This window comes from Malaclemys terrapin, chromosome 2, assembly GCF_027887155.1.
Source record: "Malaclemys terrapin pileata isolate rMalTer1 chromosome 2, rMalTer1.hap1, whole genome shotgun sequence".
Classification (NCBI taxonomy): domain Eukaryota; kingdom Metazoa; phylum Chordata; order Testudines; family Emydidae; genus Malaclemys; species Malaclemys terrapin.
Genome location: NC_071506.1, coordinates 121,526,675 through 121,548,236, shown reverse-complemented (window position 1 = coordinate 121,548,236; position 21,562 = coordinate 121,526,675). Strand labels below are relative to the sequence as shown.

At 43.1% G+C, this 21,562-nt stretch overlaps 1 protein-coding gene across 1 annotated transcript in view; it reads left to right on the top strand.

The window, feature by feature from the left end:
• Nucleotides 1-21,080, top strand: part of ZCCHC2 (zinc finger CCHC-type containing 2) — a 76,663-nt gene extending 55,583 nt beyond the window's left edge. The window contains exons 12-14 of the mRNA XM_054017503.1: nucleotides 13,645-13,770; nucleotides 16,551-18,047; nucleotides 19,075-21,080. Of these exons, the coding sequence (XP_053873478.1) occupies nucleotides 13,645-13,770; nucleotides 16,551-18,047; nucleotides 19,075-19,142 (1,691 nt within the window). The 3' untranslated portion in view covers nucleotides 19,143-21,080. The remainder of the gene's footprint in view (nucleotides 1-13,644; nucleotides 13,771-16,550; nucleotides 18,048-19,074) is intronic.
• Nucleotides 21,081-21,562: the final 482 nt, after the last annotated feature.

Below are 21,562 nucleotides of genomic sequence, written 5' to 3'. Positions count from 1 at the left end.
AGTGAATGAGGGCAGTTTGGTGGCCAAAACGTCCCTCCAAACACAGAGGAGGCAACAGATACTGCATTGTTATGAGAAAAGTCGTGGTTGCAATGCTCAGGTTTCCCTAGAGATGTGCAGGGTATCATCCAAGATCTGTCCTCCTCACAGAACAGGCTGATAATATTAAAGACTGAGTCTCACCACTCCCTCAAAGGCTCAAGCCCAATGCTTCCCTCACTGGGCATTTAGACCTCTGCCTCTGAGAGAATACACCATAGACATTCAGGTGCCTCCATTTTCAGACCCCTCTACTGCTGTGACTTCCACCCATTCCCACCGACGTAAGGGCTACTTTTGACACCTCAGTTATAGAAATGGTAGGGGGTCAATCTCCCCATTTTTTTTTCTTTTGGGGCAGTCTCACCTTTTGCCTACAATTGGGACTCTATCATGACAGACAGTTGGCTGCTAAAAATTACCCACCATCGTTACGCCATCAAATTTCTCTTCCCTCCTCGCACCCCCCCCTTCAGGAACCACTCTCACAAGGAGATTCTTTGCCAGGGTGCAGATTCTTTTCTTCAGCAAGGGGCAATAGATCAAGCAAGTACCACCTCAATATCAAGGGAGAGGGTTACTATTCCCTATACTACTTAGTCTCCAAAAGAGATGTAGGGTTGGGTCCGGGACCCCCTGACAACTTAACACCTTATTCAAATTGGTTACCCCTCCCTACAAAATGTGAATGTGGTTCATAGTTCTCCATATGAAGGGCACTTTTTTTTTAAATGTAAATATTAATCTGTCCTACAGAATTGCTTCAGTTCCTGGTTAGTCAGGAAACATTACTAGTTCGGAGCCCTTCCCTTTGGATTAGCAATAGTGCTCAGGGTATTCACAAAGCCCATCTGAGATGTCATTTTTTCCCCTATTTTGATGATTAGCTCCAAGTAGTAGGTCACTCCAACAACACAGTCAGATGAGTGACTTTGTTCCTGCTTCATCTTCTGGCGAAGTGCAGTGTTTACATGAACAAAGAAAAGTCCATTTTGACAGCACACAGATGATAAAGTATATCAGTGACACTGGACTCGAGTTTCAGCGAGAGCTTTCCTCACGCTCTTCCCCCCCACCCCACCCCAACATTTTAGTCAATGGGCAATGTAAGCTTTCTCTGCTAGGCCACATGGCCTTGTGTACTTGTAACACCATTTGTCAGAATTCATTTATGCTGCCTGTAGGCCTGGCTCTTGTCCTTCTACTTGCCAGATGGGGGACCACATAAACACCAGAGTGACCGTTCTCGCCAGGGTCATCACATCTTTAACCTGGTAGTCGAACCCAGAACAAGTGTGAGTGGGCCTTTCTCCTGCTCATGCATTCATTCTGTATCCAAGCAATGTTGGACAACATCACCATGGTCTCTTTTGTATAAAACAAGCAGGTTGATGCAAGATCCCTTTCCCTCTGCCTGGTAGCAGTCAGGCTTTGGCATTGGTGCACCAGAAACCATATCACTATCCAGGTGTTCAGAATTCATTAGCAGACAACCCAAGCAGGCACTTCTCTGCAGATCATGAGTTCTGTCCTGAACAAGTCTTTCAGTTAGTGGGAACACCTCAATGGGCTCTCCATGCCCCCAAACAACTAACTTCCCCAATACTGTTCCAGAGTATCTATGGGCAATGACTCCCAGGGTGAGTCTCTCCTGTTCTCATGGACGGACCAACTCAGATGTGTCTTTCCATTCATTCCCCTGCTATCATGGGTCTTAGGCAACATCTGTCGCAACAGGGCAGGAGTCATTCTCATAGCACCCAACTGGCCCTGACCGTTTTTGTTTCCGGACTTTCTGAGGATGTCAGTCCTTCGTCCTATCAGGATTCATTTCTCTCTGAATCTTCTAATTCAGGAAGATGACCAAATCATACATCCCATTGGCCCACACTGCCTTTTATGCCTTCAGTCTGGAGCATGAGGAAGATGTGTGTGTGTGTGTGTGTGTGTGTGTGTGTGTGTGTGTACACACCAATTGACGTTGCTTGTTGAGAATCTCTGGACTCAGGTGCATGATGTGCATCCATACTTGTGGAATACAGGTGGGGACCATACATCTTGAGGAACCTCCCTATTTGATCATAAAAAATATTGCTAATGGGCCTTTGGAAGTGAAGCTTTTTTTTTTTCTTCCAGAGGTGACTTTAAACTACCATTTTTTTTAAAGAACTTCTGTCACATTACATTGTCATCTTTTGGAAGGTACATTGTAGAAATAGTTCATTCTGGTAAACTATAATGTGCTGATTTGTTATCTGAAGACTCTACTATTGTATTCTCAGTTGTGTTCATCTTGTTAAAGATGAGTAACCAAACTTCTGGAAAAATGTTTTATGGAGACCACTGATGGGGACTTAGGCTACATCTACACTACTGGAGGGGAGGGGGGTCGATTTAAGATACGCAAATTCAGCTACGCGAATAGCGTAGCTGAATTCGACGTATCGCAGCAGACTTACCCCGCTGTAGGGACGGTGGCAAAATCGACCTCTGCGGCTTCCCGTCGACGGCGCTTATTCCCATCTCCGCTGGTGGAGTAAGAGTGTTGATTCGGGGATCGATTGTCGCGTCCCAACGGGACGCAATAAATCAATCCCCGAGAGGTCGATTTCTACCCGCCGATTCAGGCGGGTAGTGTAGACCCAGCCTTTGATTGTTGAACAGCCTCAACTGCTGATGGAGTTAATGAAGGCACCGCAGGAATGTTTTGCATTTTTAGTAGGGCTGTCAAGCGATTAATCATGTGATTAAACAATAATACAACACCATTTATTTAAATATTTTTGGATGTTTTCTATATTTTCAATATATTGATTTCAATTACAAAGTGTACAGTGCTCACTTTATTTATTTTTGATTACAAATATTTGTATTGTAAAAAAGAAATAGTATATTTTATTCACCTAATAGAAGTACTGTAGTGCAATCTCTTGTCATGAAAGTTGAACTCACAAATGTAGAATTATGTACAAAACAAAACTGCATTCAAAAACATAACAATGTAAACATTTAGAGCCTCCAATCCACTCAATCCTACTTTTTGTTCAGCCAATTGCTCAGACAAACAAGTTTGTTTACGTGTGCAGGAGATAATGCTGCCCTCTTCTTATTTACAATCTCACCTGAAAGTGAGAACAGGCATTCGCGTGGCACTGTTGTAACCAGCAACGCAAGATATTAACATGCCAGATGCGCTGAAGATTCATATGTCCCTTCATGCTTCAGCCACCATTCCAGAGGACATGCATCCAAAGCAATGCGGACTGATGCATGTTCATTTTCATTATCTGAGTCAGGTGCCACCAGCAGACGGTTGATTTTCTTTTTTGGTGGTTCGGGTTCTGTAGTTTCCACATCTGAGTGTTGGTCTTTTAAGATTTCTGAAAGCATGCTCCACACCTCGTCCCTCTCAGATTTTGGAAGGCCCTTCTGATTCTTAAGCCTTGGGTCGAGTGCTGTAGCTATCTTTAGAAATCTCACATTAGTACTTTCTTTGCGTTTTATCAAATCTGCAGTGAAAGTGTTCTTAAAACAAACGTGTGCTGGGTCACTGCTATAACATGAAATATATGGCAGAATGTGGGTAAAACAGGGCAGGAGACGTACAATTCTCCCCCAAGGCATTCAGTCACTAATTTAACACTTTTTTTTTTTAATGAGCATCATCAGCATGGAAGCATGTCCTCTGGAATGGTGGCCAAAGCATGAAAGGGCATGCGAATGTTTAGCATATCTGGAAGGTAAATACCTTGCAATGCTAGCTACGAAAGTGCCATACCAAGTGCTTGTTCTCGCTTTCAGGTGACATTCTAAATAAGAAGCAGGCAGCATTTTCTCTTGTAAATGTAAACAGACTTGTTTGGCTAAACAAGAAGTAGGACTGAGTGGCCTTGTAAGCGCTAAAATTTTACATTGTTTTGTTTTTTGAGTTCAGTTGTGTAACAAAAATCTACATTTGTAAGTTGCACTTTCATGATCGAGATTACACTACAGTACTTGTATGAGGTGAATTGAAAAATACTATTTCTTTATGCTTTTTACAGTGCAAATATTTGTAATCAAAAATATAAAGTGAGCACTGTACACTTGGTATTCTGTATTGTAACTGTAATCACTATTTTAAAATGTAGAAAAAAATCAGATTAAAATTTAAATTGGTATTCTATTTAATTGCAATTAATCACGATTTGAGTTAATCGTGCGAGTTAACTGCAATTAACCAACAGCCCCAATTTTTAGTGTCTTAATTTTTATTCAGTTGTCTTGAGTTGTGGTTTGCAGATGGTAAAGGCACTTTCCTTTTGGATTTGTGCCTGATAACATGCCTAAAATGTGTGCCAGGTGTCTATAAGTATTGTGATGCCTCTGAAGGTGAAAAAATGAGATGTCTTAAGTGAATGCTGTCATATCTGCAGCAGCAGTAGTGGTGTACCTGCCAAATGTTGCTCTCTGAATTCCAGAGAACAGGAAAGCATCCTGTCACTTTTTGTTTATCTTCCTAGTGTATGTCTGTTACTGCATATTGACTGGAGTAAAGGTCACCTGTCTGAGGTCACACAGTCCCATAACTTTGATTTTTGTTTCCATATAAAATATGTAGGCCTATACAAGCTATAGGTATTGCCCCTTCCTCACTTCAGTTGTGCTTTCTCCTCTCCCCATTGACCTCTTGGCTACCGGAATACTTTCATGCAGCTCTGATAATCCTTCTGTGCCTGTGCCCTGTGCCACTAGAGTGGATTTGCTACAATGGCAAGACTTGCAGAATAATTGAAATTGCACTCTCAAACTAATGCCTTCAAATGGAGTGAGACTTTTTTTTTTTTAAACCACCTCTGCACTTCATGTATTCTACTAGTTGGTAGTCTGGTTCCTAACTGGTATGATCAGAGCTGTTCTACCATTTTACTCCTGAAGGAATTCTGTGCCGCTGTGCAATGCAGAATTGCACAAAATTCTCTGTTTACCCCCCTCAGAATTTCTGGCTGCCGCTAGGGGCCGCTGGACTCTGTAGATGCCAACTTGCAGTGAGCAGAGCGCCCAGCTTGGTGGGGCTGGAGGCTGCATGCTCCTTGATCCTCATTCTCCCAGGGATAGGAGAGGGCCTGGGAGACCCAGCCAGCTCTGGCAAAGGAGTAGAGTTGCCAACTTTCTATTTGCACAAAATCGAACACCCTAGTCCCGCCCCTACCCAAGGCCCTGCCCCTTCCTTGAGGCTCCTCTCCCCACTCACTACATTCCCTCTCCCCCATCCTCACTCACTTCCACTGGGCTGGGGCAGAGGGTTGGGGTGCGGGAGGGGGTGAAGGCTCTAAATGGGTTTGTGGGGCCAGAAATGAGGGCTTTAGTGTGTGGGAAGGGGCTCCGGGTTGGGGCAGGTAGTTGGTGTGCAGGAGGGGGTGAGGGCTCTGGCTGGGGGTGTGGGCTCTGGGCTGGGGATGAGGGGTTTGGGGTGCAGGAAGGTGCTTCAGGCCGAGGGATTTGGAATGTGTGTGGGGGGGTTGGGGTGTGGGCTCTGGGCTCAGGGTACTGGTTCTGAGGTGGGGCTGGAGATAAAATACTGATTTGCCCCAGATTCCCAAGTGGCCCCCTCAAGGATTGAACTCACAACCCTGGGTTTAGCAGGCCAATGCTCAAACCACTGAGCTATCCCTCCCCCCGAGATGAGGGGTTCAGGGTGTGGGAGGCGGCTCTGGGCTGGGGCAGGGGGTTGGGGTGCAGGAGAGGATATGGGCTCTGGGCTGGGGGGCCAGGCAGGAGGGGTTTGGGTCTAGCTCCTAGGCCAGGGGGAAGGTGGGGGGCAGAAGGCTCTGTGTTTCACCCTGCTCTTGCCTGCAAGTACTGCCCGCAGATTCCATTGGCCGGGAACCAGCTAATGGGAGTGCAGAGCCGATGCTCAGGACAGGGGCAGCGCACGGAGCCCCGTGGTCCTCCTGTCTAGGAGCCGGACCTGCTGGCTGCTTCAGGGGTGCAGTGTGGTGCCCCAAGACAAGTAGGAACTAGCCTGCCTTAGCATTGCCGCACTGCTGACCGACCTTTAATGGTCCGGTCAGTGGTGTTGACGAGAGCCACCAGGGTCCCTTTTCGACCGGGTGTTGCGGTCAAAAACTGGGCACCTGGTCATGCCAGAAAGGGGGTGAGGAAGGGCGGGGCCGCACCACACCATGTCCCCTGGTGGGACAGTAAAGAAGTTGCGGAGGAGTAAAGGCTCTGGGGGTGCTGCTGTCTGGGCCCGGGGCTGTCCTGCGGCTGGGCTCTGGAGAAGGGGGTGCTGCTATCTGGGCTGAGGGGTACACCGCACCTGGGCTCTGAGAGGATGGGCGTACAGGTGTCTGGGCTCTGGGGACCCCACACAGCTCATCTACCCCCTCTCCAACTGGAACTGGGTTGTTGTAGGGGTTTCTTTAACTCTCTACTCCTGGGGGATCTTCTTTGCTGTTGTCTGTATTGTTGACAGGTACTTTTGAAATAAATTACCAAAATAATTGAAACCGGAGCAGCCATGTTCTGTTTTGACACATAAAATATGCAGAATTTTAAAATATTGTGCACAGAAATTTTAAGTCTCCCATGAGTACCATTTTCATTTCTGTACTTTCCCCTCCTCCTCCTCCAGCTGTTGTGAGGAGTGGGGGGATTGGGGGGGGGGGAGACAGGGAAAAGCATGGTTGGAAAGCAGGTTTTGTAATATTATAGGTAACACTTCAGCTATTCATTAACTACTTTCCCTTTTCTTCTCACTTTCCTCCTTAGTGGGATTTTAACACTGTAAATCTAAACTAATATCTCAATTTTAACTTGTTTATTCCTAATCACTCTTCTTCCCTAACTTTGCTATCTTTCTTTTTCCCAGGCTCATAATCTGTCATCTAGTGATTATTTAGATATATGGGAGAAAAATTCAAAGTCACATCTTTGCCATTTCAGATCTTCCCTCTCCTCACTGTTTGTCTTCTGTTCACCCACCCACAGTCTGTCCAAAATGCTATTGCTAGATGCTTGTCTTTTCACCTTTGTCCTCTATCAAGAATTCATTCTCTCCTCTATTTTTTCTCTGCTTTAGTAACCCCATCCCTTTCCTGTCCTGAACTGTTAATCCTATTTGTTGGAGGATTCTCTTATGAGACTTAAGTAGACATTGAAATTTCAAAAATGATTAAGTCAGTGTGTGAACTTCCCTAAATCTGTAATGTTTTTTAACCAGCTCTAATTGTAAGCTCTCCAAGTAGAGAACATCTTATGTTCTGGAAGGTAGTGGTGTTCTTCGAGTCATGTCCCTGTGGGTGATGCATTTTAGGTTTTCATGCACCCCTACTCTCGTAATCGGAGATTTATAGTAGCAGTGCCCAGTTGGGTCGCACATGCACTGTCCTCATCTCGCGTGGCTTCTGGCGATTATGTGGCGCTGTGCGACCTTCCCCTTCAGTTCCTTCTCTACTGCCTTTCGCTATCAGTCAGAGCATTTAGCAGTGCCTCAGAGCTTACTTAGCATAAAACAACCCCCCCAGTTATTTCTGTGTGTCCACTGCCTAGGCGAGACACCTGTACCTCAAAACTGTCCACACTGCCATAAGTAAAAGCCAAGACTAGGAAAGCCAGGGACTTGCGATTGAAATTACTCCTAATGGAGAGGTCCCACAAGCCAGCATCTGAGCCAGAAGCATAGACATCTTCCCCACCCCCACCCCCCCCTCCCGGGGCAAAAGTCACCCACAGCAGCCTCTGACAGAGGTGGTTCTTCTAAGGCTCAGACAACCAACCACCCAACCAAAAAGGTGGCTAAAAAGTGTACTTTGGATTCACCAACTTGGGAAATGATCAAGAAACGGCAGTCCCCGAACTGACATACGCAGTTGGTACGGACCTCACCAGAAGTTTCTACCACTGAAGTTGCGGTACCTTCTGGTACTATGGGTACCACAAGAGAGCTAAGGACTCCAAGCAAGCCAGCTCAGATATAGCAACCCATGCCACCAACAACACACTTGGCACCAAGCAGCTCCATGCAACTACAGGACATGCTGCCACCTACCATCAGTCTGCCACAACTGACGCGTACAACTATACCAGTTTTGAGTGATGTCCCCAAGGGACAACTGATTGCTGGAATAGCATTGATAGACCGCCTTGGACTCTGCAGACATGGCAGCGTGGTCTACAGCTACCGCAATAGTCATGAGGAGAGCTGCTTGGTTGCATCTCTCTGGAAAAGAGATGCAATTGACAATTGAGGGTCTGCCGTTTGAAGGGCCCAAACTCTTCATGGCCAAGACAGATGAGTCTTTACACATTCTCAAGGGCAACACTGAAATCCCTGGGAATTTATATTCCTAGGAACAAGAGATTACAGAGTAAATACTATAACATGCAGCAATTCCAGTCTACACTCACATCTCTCAGCGCTGGAACCCTTCCCCATCTCTCAACCATTTGCAGACTGTCTAATTCCATACTATCCAGTCTGGAAGTCCATCACAACAGGCAAATGGGTACTGGAGATAATTGAAGTTGGATACTCCATCCCTTTTACTCCCCTTCTTCCCCCCCTCCCCCTTCAGGGACCCCTCTCATGAAGCCCTACTGCAACAAGAGGTAACCCACCTCGTACCACTAGGAGTGGTAGAACTGGTACCAACAGAATACAGATGGGAAGGGCTTCTATTCACATTATTTCCTCATACAGAAAAAAAACAGGAGGGTGGAGACCCATTCTCAGTCTTCCACTCAACTTTGTGAAAACCCAACACTTCAAGATGGTCACCTTAGCCACCGTAATTCCAGCAATAGGACAGGATCATTTCCAATACAAGATCCTACCCTTCGGCCTATCCACTACTTCTCTAGTTTTTTTTTCAAGAGGTCCTTGCCATCTGTGGTCTACCTCCACAGGAAAGGAACTTAGATATTCCCATACTTGGATGACTTCCTGCTGGAAGTACCTACACAATAAGCAGCATCAGAGTGCACCAAACAGACGATAGCTCTCTTCATGAGGTTAGGCCTCCAAATAAATGCACAAAAATCAACACTAACACCAGTGCAAAAACTAGAGTTGAATGGAGCCTACCTCATGTCTCCCGAGGTGACGGCACCTCTATCACAACGATTGCTCACCTTAACCAACCTGATCTCCACAGCACGAAACGGCTCGCAAGTCACTGCCTGGACTTGCCTGCAACTGCTAGGCCACATGGCCGCCACGATGTTCGTTGTCAGGCACGCAAGACTACACATTCGTAGATAATGCGTTTGACTCCAGTCGGTTTACATCCCACACACAGTATAAACAGGCACCTCACAATGCCAACAAAATAAGACTCCCTGCTCTGGTGGACACAACCAGACAATGTCTGTGCAGGGGTTCCTCTTGTACAAAATTCCCCGACAATGACCATCATGACAGACGCATCACTCCTGGGTTGGGGGGCACATCTGAACTCTCATTCCATCCAGGGCCATTGTTCCCCAGCAGAATCCCTTCTCCACATAAATCTTTTAGAACTACGAGCCATTCACAACGCTTGCTCCCACTTCTTACCGATCATCAAAAACAAGACCACACAAACCCTCACGGACAACATGGCATGAATGTTTTTCATAGGCAGCAGGGAGCATGCTCACACTTGCTATGCAGAGAAGCCATGCAGCTCTGGCACTGATGCATCTCGCACAATATCCATGTCACAGCAGCATATCTACTTGGATGCCAGAATACCACAGCAGATGCACTAAGCAGGAACTTCTCTCAGGAACACGTGTTCCAAAACGTTTTCAAGCATTGGGGGTTCCCAACAATAGACCTGTTTGCAAAATGCCAAATGCCTGATGTTTTGTTCCAGGGCGGGACGTGGTCCCCACTCTCTAGGCAACACCTCCCTCATCCAGTGGAACACTCCCCTCCTATATGCTTTTCTTTCCATCCCCCTCGTAGCTCAAGTGATCCACAAGATCAGGCAGGAAAGGTCCAAAAAAATCCTAAGTCCCATGTGGCCTCCACAAACCTGATACCTTTATCTTCTCAAGTTGGTGGTGCATCCACCACGTATGCTCCCGCTTCTGCCTAGTCTTCTGTTCCAGGACGCAGGTCACATCCTTCACCCAGATCCCCAAAGACTCCACCTCAAAGCGTGGTTACGCCGTGGCTCAGGATCTGAAATGACATGCTTGACAGAGGTACAAAACACTTCGTTAAACAGCCGCAGAACAACCACCCGTCGCGTGCACCTGCACAAATGGAGGCGATTCAATACCTGGTGCCAACAAAAACCGATTCTATCAATCTCAGTCCCCTTGCCTCTAATATTAGACTATTTGTTAGAACTTAAATCGAGCCTCTCCATGAGCTCAGAGTACATCTCTCCACTGTAAGCATTCCACCATAAAGTAGATATCACTCTTTGCCCACCCACTCACCAAACAGTTCCTTAAAGGCATCATCTACCCAGAAGTGCAAAATCCTACTCCACCATGGGACCTCAGCCTAGTCCTTAGAGTCCTCACCAGCCCGCCATTTGAGCCCATGGCGACATGCTTTCAACTGCACCTTTCCATGAAGGTAGTTCCTTGTGGCCATTACATCTGCCAGACGGGTGGGAGAGTTGGGAGCTCTCATGGCAGACTCCCCAAAGACCCACAATCTTTTTCAAAGATAGTTTCCCTGAGACCACACCCCAACTTTTTGCCTAAAGTCCATCTACCTACTGACATTCTACCCCAAACTCCACAAGGTATGGCACTCCCTATTACATACCCTGGATGCACGCAGGGAAATAGCCTTTTAAATAGAGCTAAATCATTTCGTAAGTCCCCTAAACTATTTATCTCAATTACTGAATGATCCAAAGGGGATGCCATATCTAAACAGAGGCTATCCATATGGATTTTGGATTGCATCAAACTGTTACCATCAACATGAACGGCAACCCCCTGCAGCGATTCATATGCATTCCACCTTATTGGTCTCCACAGCATTCCTTAACATTTCCATTATGGACATCTGTAAGGCTGCAACATGGACCTCAGCCCCTACATTTATGCAACATTATGCATTAGAACAGCACGTAACCTCTGATACTCTATTTGGACTCACTGTACTGTCATCTGCACGACTTCAACTCCAAAGTTCCCTCCTTCCACTGGAGGGCACTGCTCTGAAGTCACCTAAAGTGGAGCACTCACAGGGGCATCATCACCCGAAAGTTACTTATCTTATGCAGTAACTTAGGTTCTTTGAGATGTGGGTGCTCCACTTTAGGGGTTTGTGCACCCACCCCAGCACACGGAATTGGAGATTTACGGTAGCATGACCGGTTGGATCGCACATGCGCAGTCCTCGTCTCGCACCGCTTCAGGTGATTATTTGGCAATGTGCGACCAGTCCCGCGCCCACCACCCGTTCCTTCTCTACTGCATAGCATTATTATGAAACTCCGAAGTAGAGGGGAAGAGAGAGGGTAGTGGAGCACCCACAGGGGGACACATCTCAAAGCACCTACACTACTGCACATGATGCATAACTTTCTCTTTGCTGTGCACATTTTTGATGTGTGGTGTTTTTAATAAACAAAGTTTGTGACGTAAAATGTACTTAATCTGTCAGAACATAAGGAGAATTGTATAATTTGGGTAGTATAAATGCAAAGGTAAAATAAGAAGGCATTGCCACATACCATACATGCTCTTTCCCTATATATGCCTTCTATTGTATAGATCTAAATATTGCTTAACTGGCAAGTTGACACCCCCTGTAAATGCAGACCAGTGTTCTCCCTGGCTGATTAAGGCTATTGGAAAAGTGCTTGATCCACAGCTGATGGAGGTGACTAATTTTTCTTGAATAGGTGAAATGTTCAGCTGTCTTCTGGTTAGCCCTTGGGACAGTTTTTATTGTAAGGTGTTGTCAATTAAACTTCAGTCAATCCAGTTCAGATTGTCATGGCATGAACTATGGACAAAAAAGTCTGTCCTTGCTGATAATCTTTGATTGCAATTGATCATAAGGTATTGGTACCACCTAGTGGCTGAACAGTCCTGGAGGAGGTCTCGGTGTTGAGGGATACATGGTTGACTGACTTAATTCATTCTTGAAATGCTACAGACTTCTATCTTGGGTGCTTTTTTTTTTTTTTAAATCTGTATGACCATGCTAAGGGATGTTTTGATCTGCAGAAAAATATTCTAACGAAGATAATTGTGTCCTTTGTCAACCCAACTGTACACTGTGGTGGCTGTCTGGCACATATTTTTGTTTGGATAAGAGAGAGGTGATTTCAGTTTTAACCTAGATAAGATTCAAGTAATATCCTATATTTGAATATTGTGGTGTTTTGAGGAAATGGCAAGCAGTCACTTAACACTGCAGATTTACATGGTGTTTTATACAGCATAATTATCTGCTCTGGAGAGCTTACTGTTTAAGACTAACAATACATATATCAATAATTCTATTAAGGGAAATTCTGGGGGATTTTGATGCGAACAAGTAGGGGAGGCCAGAGCAATGCCTCTGAGAGGTTCAGAAGTTAAGGCATGTCTGGATTGTTCCCTTTGTATGGAAGTCCATAATGCAGTAGTATTCTGGAAGATCAATTACCATTTGAATGTTGCCTGACGGACCTTCGCCAAAGTGATAACCAAATCACAAGTGAACAAGTAAAGCAATTTGCTTTTATTTGGAGTTGTATCGATTTCAAGGTAATAGTTACAGAATGTGCTTCCCTGCTTGTTGCTTAGCATATGGCAAGAAAGCTGGTGGTGTCTACCTTGACTTTACTGAGTTACTTAAGGTGAGATGGTCACTTGTATTCTTCCCAAACATTTGTGATCAGCCAGGTTATATTTGCACATCATACTGAGTTGCATCTGAAAGGGGCTCAAAGGCAGAGCCATTGCAGCTCAGTCTGTGAAGAATGTCCTTCCTGAATGGCATGCTGGAATCCCTCTGTAGCTATAACCAGGCATGGTCTAAGAATGTTCTGTTTGGGTTGGTAAAACTTGACAACTTTTTGTCTTTCATGACATCTCCCATCTCTGGTCTTTCGTTGTTTCTAGTCTTACCATGCCATCAGTTAATTATGTTGTAGCTTTGTACACTGTCAGATACTTCTGAGATTCCGCTTGAGGATCTTATTTTCAGTGACCAGAGCAGCAAATATTGACCTTTATATCTAAGAGAATGTTAGATTACATTGGTTTTTCAATCTCATTTGAGTGAATACAAAATTTTCACTCCCAGGAAGTCTGTTAGCACTTGGTTGGGTAGGATGGGTGATATGATCTATCATGACTGTTTTACTACATATTTAACTATTAAAACTCCCCAGGAAATTGAGCTTTCTCCCAATAAGTCTAAGGTGGGGAAGTGTGTGTTTGGTTGAAAGTCCTCCTAACAGAATATCTGATTGATAGAAATTCAAAAGAAAGGGCATGATTGTTATACTGCAGTTCAGCAAGGGACACCATTTGACTGAGCATTTATCCTTTCTTTTGGTTCTATGTACATATAGAAATTTAAAGTCTGAACTAGTAGGGTGTGAGCAATCCAAAATAACCCAGCTGCCATACAGTGTGATACAAAATAAAAAGAGGGGTTCTTTTTATTTTTAGATCTGAATTTGGACGTTGGATCTGGACATGACACATGTGGAGAAACATCTTCAGAGAGTTACAGTTCTCCTTCTAGCCCACGACATGGGAGGGAAAGCTTTGAAAGTGAAGAAGAGAAAGACAGAGGTTGGATTTGTGCAGTTGTGTGTGTGTGTGTGTGTGTGTGTGTGCGCGCGTGCGTACTTGTTTGGACACCTCAATAGGGCAAACATTGAGCTTGACCACTTACTCTAAAATGCTCTAACGACGGTCTGGTTTAATCTTCATTCCTATACTCTATTTATAAGTAGTGTAACTGAGTGCCTCAGTCATATATTTGATTACCACATTGCCAGTTGGTCAGGATTCAAGTTTTCACTGCTATTTCAAAACCTTGTTTTGCAATGTTAAATAACTCTCAATTCTAGGTATACTCAATTTGTCAATTGACTAATTTTATACCTCCAAGAAAACAGTATTCCAAAAATTTCACTAACGTTTTTCCTCTTCTTTTTAAAACATCAAAGTTACTTAATATAACACTTCTGACACTTAACTTACATTCAAATACATATGTTTGTTGATGGTAGAGAGTACCTAGGTGATGCATTTTGTAGTATTGATGCCTGAAGGCAAGAAATGCTAATCTTTGCTTTGCAGTACTTAACTGGTACCCTTCATTTTATACCATTATAATAACCCCTTGTCACACATGCAGTCATATGACAGTAGGAAAATGTGCTTTATATACTTCAGTTAGCAACATCACTGGAAGACACAAGCTGTCTATTTACTATGAAGGAGTATAGTGCATGTCACATGGCACCTTCCAGAAAGCAGTGAACAAACAATAGATCTCCTGCACACAAAGTTCTGTAACAAGTTAAGGATTTACTTTCAATAACGTGACATTTTTGGCAATTTCCAAAGCTTTTTTTAGCTGCTAAGGATTTCCTTGGAAATTACAAAGTTATACGAAATGCAGTGAGATGATGTACAGATATTGCATTTGTTCACTGCAGGCTTGAGGTGACTCCATATTGAAATAAGTTTTCTGGAGAATGTTCTGCTGTCGGCCTTCCTGAGAGGGGCTATTTTCAAAAGCCTTTTAAAAATAGCTTTGAATTTTACTTTAATATAAAACTTACAAAAAAAATCCCCAAGATAAATACATTGCTGCTAACATACACCCCAGGAAAAAAGAACAATGCTCAGCCTTATACCAAATATACAAAGTCCCCACATTGAGATTCAGCTGTAAGATTCCAAATGTGTGACACAATTACACCTTGTCATGTTTTCAACTGTAACACCTCTCAATCTGATAAGTCAAGAAAAACTTGCCACTTTTTTTGTGTGAAGTTTTTCACCTTCTGTAATTTTGTATGTTTGCTTGTAAGAGACTTGGCGCTCATCCCTGCCTCATGCTCCCTGCATAGCATTTTGAAAACTCTTCCCTATGTCCCTTGTAATTAGCCCCACTCAGTGCCTTATACTTTTCTTCTACATTCAGCTTTTTAAACATAAAACAAAATGTGATGTTGAGTGAAGATATATATCCAGAGTCTATTGTGGAGCTGGGCAATGGAGGCAGGATGAACACAAAGCTGGGTAGGAGCCAGGGATGAGGAGGAGACCATGTGGAGTAATGCATGGTGGCATGGGCTGTATAAGAAGGATCAAGCTTTTTTTTAATGTAGACACTAAGTTGTTTCATGGTTTGTTCCTTTGGATTGCCTGACTATCCTTTGGTTAAGGCAGGCCATTTTAGGCTTTAGGAACACTGTCAAGGTAAAAATCATTGTGTATATCTTTAAATATCCCTACCTTAGTCTTTTTTTCATCTTAATTTATTTTCACCATTTACTTATGCTTTTTTATTTTCTTTGAATGATGGACTAGTGGTCATGTTTGCTGTCTGGCTTTCATGCACTTAACATTGTGTTGGGGCTCTTAACACTTAAGAGACTTGGTTAAATACAAGAAATGCTTTCTTTGAAAATAGAGAAGTGACACATGAAAACATTTCTTGGTTTTTTAAAATGTAGCAAACCTATTGTATATAAATCTCAATGCTAATCATATTTGTTTTCAGTGCTATAGATCAGTGGTTCCCAATCAGGTCCAGGGCCCTCTGGGGTGCTGCGATCATGTTTCAGGGGGTCTGCCAAGCATGGCCAGTGTTAGACTTGCTAGGGCTCAGGGCAGAAAGCCAAAGCCCCACTGCACAGGACTGCAGCCTGGGGCCCCAAGCCCCACCACCCTGGGGCCGAAGCCTGAGCAACTTAGCTTTGACGGGCCCCCTGTGGTGTGTGGCCCTGGGCAATTGCCCTGTTTGCTACTCCCTAACGCTAGCCTTGTCTTTTATATGCAGAGAAACAGTTGTGCCACAGCTGGGCTGTGGAGTTTTTATAGTATGTTGGGGGTCCTCAGACAGAAAAAGGTTGAGAACCCCTGCCGTAGATTACTTGTATTTGACAGTGCAGTAGATGGAAATGTTCTGACTGTCCTAAAAGCTAAAGGAACAGAAAGTTGTTTAAATATACATGGTGTGTCTGAGATCTTTCTCCTCTTCCCCTGCCACCTATATTTTGAGAATTGTACCAGCTGGGGGCATAGTGATTTCACATCTTTCCAGGTGGATGGGAGGAGCTTAATTTGTTCTGTGCCCTTCACTTATACATGTGTATAGAAGTCACAAACACAAAATAGCAAGTGGATTATTTGGTATTAACAAAGAATAGAAAGCAAGGCAGATATGCCCCTAATTGAAAAGAGAAAATCAGTCCAACTCAAGTTGGAAAGGTGGATAAACAGTTTTTAATTTATTCTACATCAAGATGAAATAACACTTATTTGTGCCATAAAATTTAGTAAAACCTCAAGTTTGCATTTTTAATTTTTCACTAATACTTTATCTTCAACAGATACAGACAGCAATTCAGAGGACTCTGGGAATCAAGATGCAGCCAGGTTTACTGTTTATGGTGCTGGCAGTCCACCAAACATCAAAGCAGCAACTCAGATTCCTTCAGTGAGTAATGAGAATGGAAGTATTTCAGAGGATCCTTTAAATTCAAAGTTTCAACATATTTCATTTATGCCTGCCTTACACTGTGTGATGCACAATGGTGCACAGAAACCTGAAGCTGTAGTTCCACCACCCATATCTGCTGATGGTAAAACAATGGGAATGCTTGTTACCACTCCTGTCGCTATATCGCCAATGAGAGAATCTGCAAATTCAACTCCAGTTGGAGTAGGGCCAGTGGCTTCTGGTGAATCTGAAAAACGCCTTGAGCTGTTGGCTTCCCCTCTACCAGTACCATCCACTTTTCTTCCACATTCTGTCCAGCCTGGTAGCCCAGCTTTGCACTTGGCAATACACAGATTGAAAATACCCTCTCCGCAGGGATCGTCTGAAAATTGCACAGTTAATGGACCACAGCAACCAACAGGAAACTTAAGCATTGGCTCACCAAATACTGCCTTTATCCCAGTCCACAGCCCAGGTAGTTTTCCAGGATCCCCCGTTCCTAATACAGATCCCATCACAAAACCTGCATCCCAAGTGGTAGGACTGAATCAAATGGTGCCTCATATTGAGGGGAACACCGGAGCAATCCCTCAGCCTACCAGTCTAAAGGTGGTTCTTCCCGCAGCTGGTCTTTCAACAGCACCTCCACCGGCTTCCTATACTTTGCCAGGCACTCCTCATGCTACCAGTGTGTTACCCAACCAGAATACAAATGTGCTGAACACTGTAGCAACTTCCACACCTCCTCAATCAGCTGGTTTAGGTGTTGGTCAAATACAGTCAACTATTCCCCCTGCAATACCTACCCATACACCAGGCCCTGCCCCTAGCCCAAGCCCTGCTTTAACACACAGCACTGCGCAGAGTGACAGCACATCCTATATAAATGCTGTTGGAAATACTAACACTAATGGGACTTTAATGCCTCCACAGCAGTTGGGGTCTGGGGCTTGTGGTTCTTGTGGACGTAGATGCAGCTGTGGGTCCAATGGAAGCCTTCAGATCAATAGCTATTTTTATCATAACCCTATTCATGGACAAGTCTACAGAGTTCCACCTTTCTTCACTCTGCCATCTCTTTGCAATGGCAGCTACCTCAACCAAGCACATCAAAGCAATGGAACACAACTTCCTTTTTTCCTGCCTCAGACTCCATATGCAAATGGACTGATGCATGACCCAGTAATGGGGAGCCAAGCCAACTATGGTATGCAGCAAATGGCAGGATTTGGGAGGTACTATCCTGTATATCCAGCACCTAACGTAGTTGCCAACACAAATGGATCGGGGCCCAAGAAGAATGGGAATGTTTCATGTTACAATTGTGGTATAAGTGGACACTATGCGCAGGACTGTAAGCAGTCATCCATGGAGGCCAATCAGCAAGGTAATCATGATAGCTCCCAACGGACTTGCTTTTGAGTTTACTAGTTTCTCTTTACCTTACTGACCATGCTGTTTCTGTTCTTGCAGAAAGGTGTGTGCGTGTGTGTTTGTATAAATGTACGTTGTGCACTAGTGATCTGCTATAAAACCGCAAAGAGGCTTATCTAGGCCCAATAATCAAACACTGGGGGAAATGGAGTTCACAGGTACTAAACTAAATTTAAAAGGGGTATGAAATGGGGCTAGGAAATCAACCCATCTCTGTTCTAAATTGTCATTCTTTTCTCTAGGCTTTTGGCAGTATTTTCAGACTTGCATGCTATTAATGTCAAGTCTTCCACTCCCTTTGATGTTTTGGTAGAATTCAGTTGCAAAAAGGATTGGAAATTGTCAGGTACTATATACAATACATGGCTTGGATTTCTAAAGCATGTGAAGATTTGGAAAACAAACTGGTCATTCTGATGTATTTTTTTACCTCTGCATAACCAACTATCCTCTGTATAACCTATTTTATGTAGGTGGGATTTGTTTGACTTCTGAGACAGTTGCAGCAAAAAGACACTGAAATAGACACTAATAAGAAATTAAAATTTAACAAGTGACTTCAGTTTTAGAACTTCCATCCTCTTTCCATTCAAAAAAGAGGGGGAAACAGTGTTTGTACCTGTAGAACATTAAACACATTTTTCTTCCATCACCTCCTTTCTGATCCTCCGTGTGTGTCTGCTCTGACCTTAATCATTTTTGCCAAACTTGAACAGGAAAAATTAGTCTTGGTGTTTGCGGGTTGCTTTTACTTTGCATTTTTCCAGGGGAGGTAGTGTCTTACATTTTTAGGTTGGATTTCTTTTATGCTGACACTTCATCAAGGAGATGAAAAACTATGAAGTTTGAGCCCTCCTTTTAAATAAGATCGGAGAACAAGATAGTGCCTTTTCAAGAGCATGTCCATTTTGATACCTTGTAGTGGTTTGTAATCTGTTTAATTGTAAACAGTGACTTAGTAGTTCTCTTTCCTGTTTTAGGCACTTACAGACTGAGATACGCACCTCCCCCTCCCCCTTCCAATGATACCTTGGATTCTGCAGACTGAAACAAGTAAACATTGCCTACATAACAAACTGAAGTTTGGGGAATTGGGGGGGAGGGGGAATGTTTCTTGTGGTCTTGCATTTGGGATATTCCTGGTTTTATATTCTTTTGGAATTTTTCATTGATCTTGCACCTCTGTTCAATACAAAAGAAGAAAGCTGAGTCCCTGATCTCCTGATTCTGCAAAAAGCTTACATAATGCATGTAACTCAAACACACAGCCAAACAATCAAAAGAGCATTTGAACCATACTTTTGCACTGAAGACTTGAGACATGTGCAATGTTTACTGCATTTTTTAAAATGTCCTTTGACCTCTGACATCACTGGTGGAGCAGCCATATGGTTGAAAGAAGAAACTTGGTCATGTTCCCTCACAATCCCCCCTCTTCTGTCCCACCCCACTCCACCCCCAGCCTGTTCTCCTTATGCTGCTGTTTTTGTTTCTCTCCCACCTTCACTATGTGTCCACATGGTTTCATTGGACTGCATGAGTATTTGGCAGTTTATACAGAGTTTGTCCATACTATAGCAAAATGTTATGCTCATGAATTATATGGGGAAATTGTTTAGTCTTCCTGTGAGGAACAAGACTAAAGACTCACAGAATTGTGTATATATGTAATATCTTGTATTATACATACACACAGCTCTGGGTCCAGAGTAAATGAAAATATTTCAAGTGGGAAGGGAATGAAACTGTGTGGACTTGAACAGATTTATGAACATGAGCAAGCTTAAACTGAAAGATCTAATTTCCATTGTAGTGTTTTAGCCTGATTGTTCCAAGAGACAAAGGAGGAGGGGGGACTGGTATGAATGTTGTATTCCATGTGTTTGCATTTCTAATGAAAGCTGACAGTGAGTCCTTTTTTAAAAGCTATTCTACTTCTGTGTCAACACAGAATGAACATTACTTGATTGATTCGATTTTTCCCTAAACTATTAGTGTTGCATTGTATTTAGAATGTAAATGGTTTATTTCAGTCTGAACAAAAGTTATGGTTTTCTACAAAATAGTCAGGTATTCGTATTAGGACCGGTCTACCAAATAGCAAAGTCACTATTTTATAATAATTTACCACTATGCGTGATTATGGTATAATGTGAAAGACTGAAATGCGTGTGCTAAGATGGTATTAATCATGTTGGTGTCATGTCAGTAAGTTTTAATGCTGCTGTATTTTTATTTTTAAAAGCCAATATGTACTAAATTGCTTCCAGGTAATATTTGATTTCCTAAAGTGCACTGAGGTTATCTGGAAGATTGAGTGTATTTTTCATGACTGCTACATTCAACACCGATGAACAATTACCACTGTATATCCATAGGTTTTTGGCATTCCTCACAGTTCATAGCAGAAATGAAAGATTTTTTTTAAGATGCTGGTATGCAGTAGAGGGACAAAAGTAAAATTGTCTGGGGGTTCAGCTGCCTAATTGCTAAACAAAAACTTGAAGAAAAAAAGCTTGATTTACTAAATGTCTTCATAGGTAGCATTTATATTTATAGCACCAGTATACATTTTTCCCTTTGGGGGTGGGGTAGGGTAGATGAAAGCTTTAATTTAAAAAGAAAAGAAAAAGTAAGTAGTAAATGGAAATTATTTTGATTAAAAATATTTTATTTGATCTGGGTATTTTTGGACCGCATTATTAAATGAATTAACTGCATTTGAGTTTAAGTGAGGGTGTTAAAGCACCATGGACTCACATTGTGAATTACCTGCCAGTTGTACTTTATGGAACTTATTTTATGATTTAAAATACTGTACTGTAAATAGGAGGTATGTTACCTTCTCTTTATTTGTATGTTTACCATATACTTTGATATTTGAAATGTTATGTACTGGAAAGGTCACTTATATTTCTAGAACAGATTGGATTTTATGCAACCTTTCTTCCTTGAATTAACAGCAATAAAAAAGGAAAAAAGCGTCTCTGCAAGTACTGTACTTTATCGCTCATAACAAAATTAAAGTGGTGCCCTGCTCCTATTATGTTGCTTTAGCAAGGTACTACTCCATTGGCTGGAAAGTGGCATATATTGGACCATTTTGTTAGTGTAAGTATGAAGTACTTTGATTAGCTGAGATAAGAACAACTTCGTATCCTAATTCAGGGCCATGATATCTTGGACTGGGTAAGTGAACTGCTGGCTATTATGAAACATTGAATTATGAAAATAAATGAAGGAATGAGGTGATCTGGGGAAACTGTGGTTTAAAGCCTTAGGGATTTCAGTGAAATGTAGCCAAGTCTAGGCTCTATTGGCTGCATGTCTTGAGCTTAGGGTAAGCCCCTGTTCTGATATGCTTCGTTGGTCTAAGTGAAAACTCCGAGTCCCTAACGCTCTCTGGAAAAATCAACATAATACCTGGAAAGTGAGCTGTCTTCATGTCATTTTTTTCATTCTTCTGGG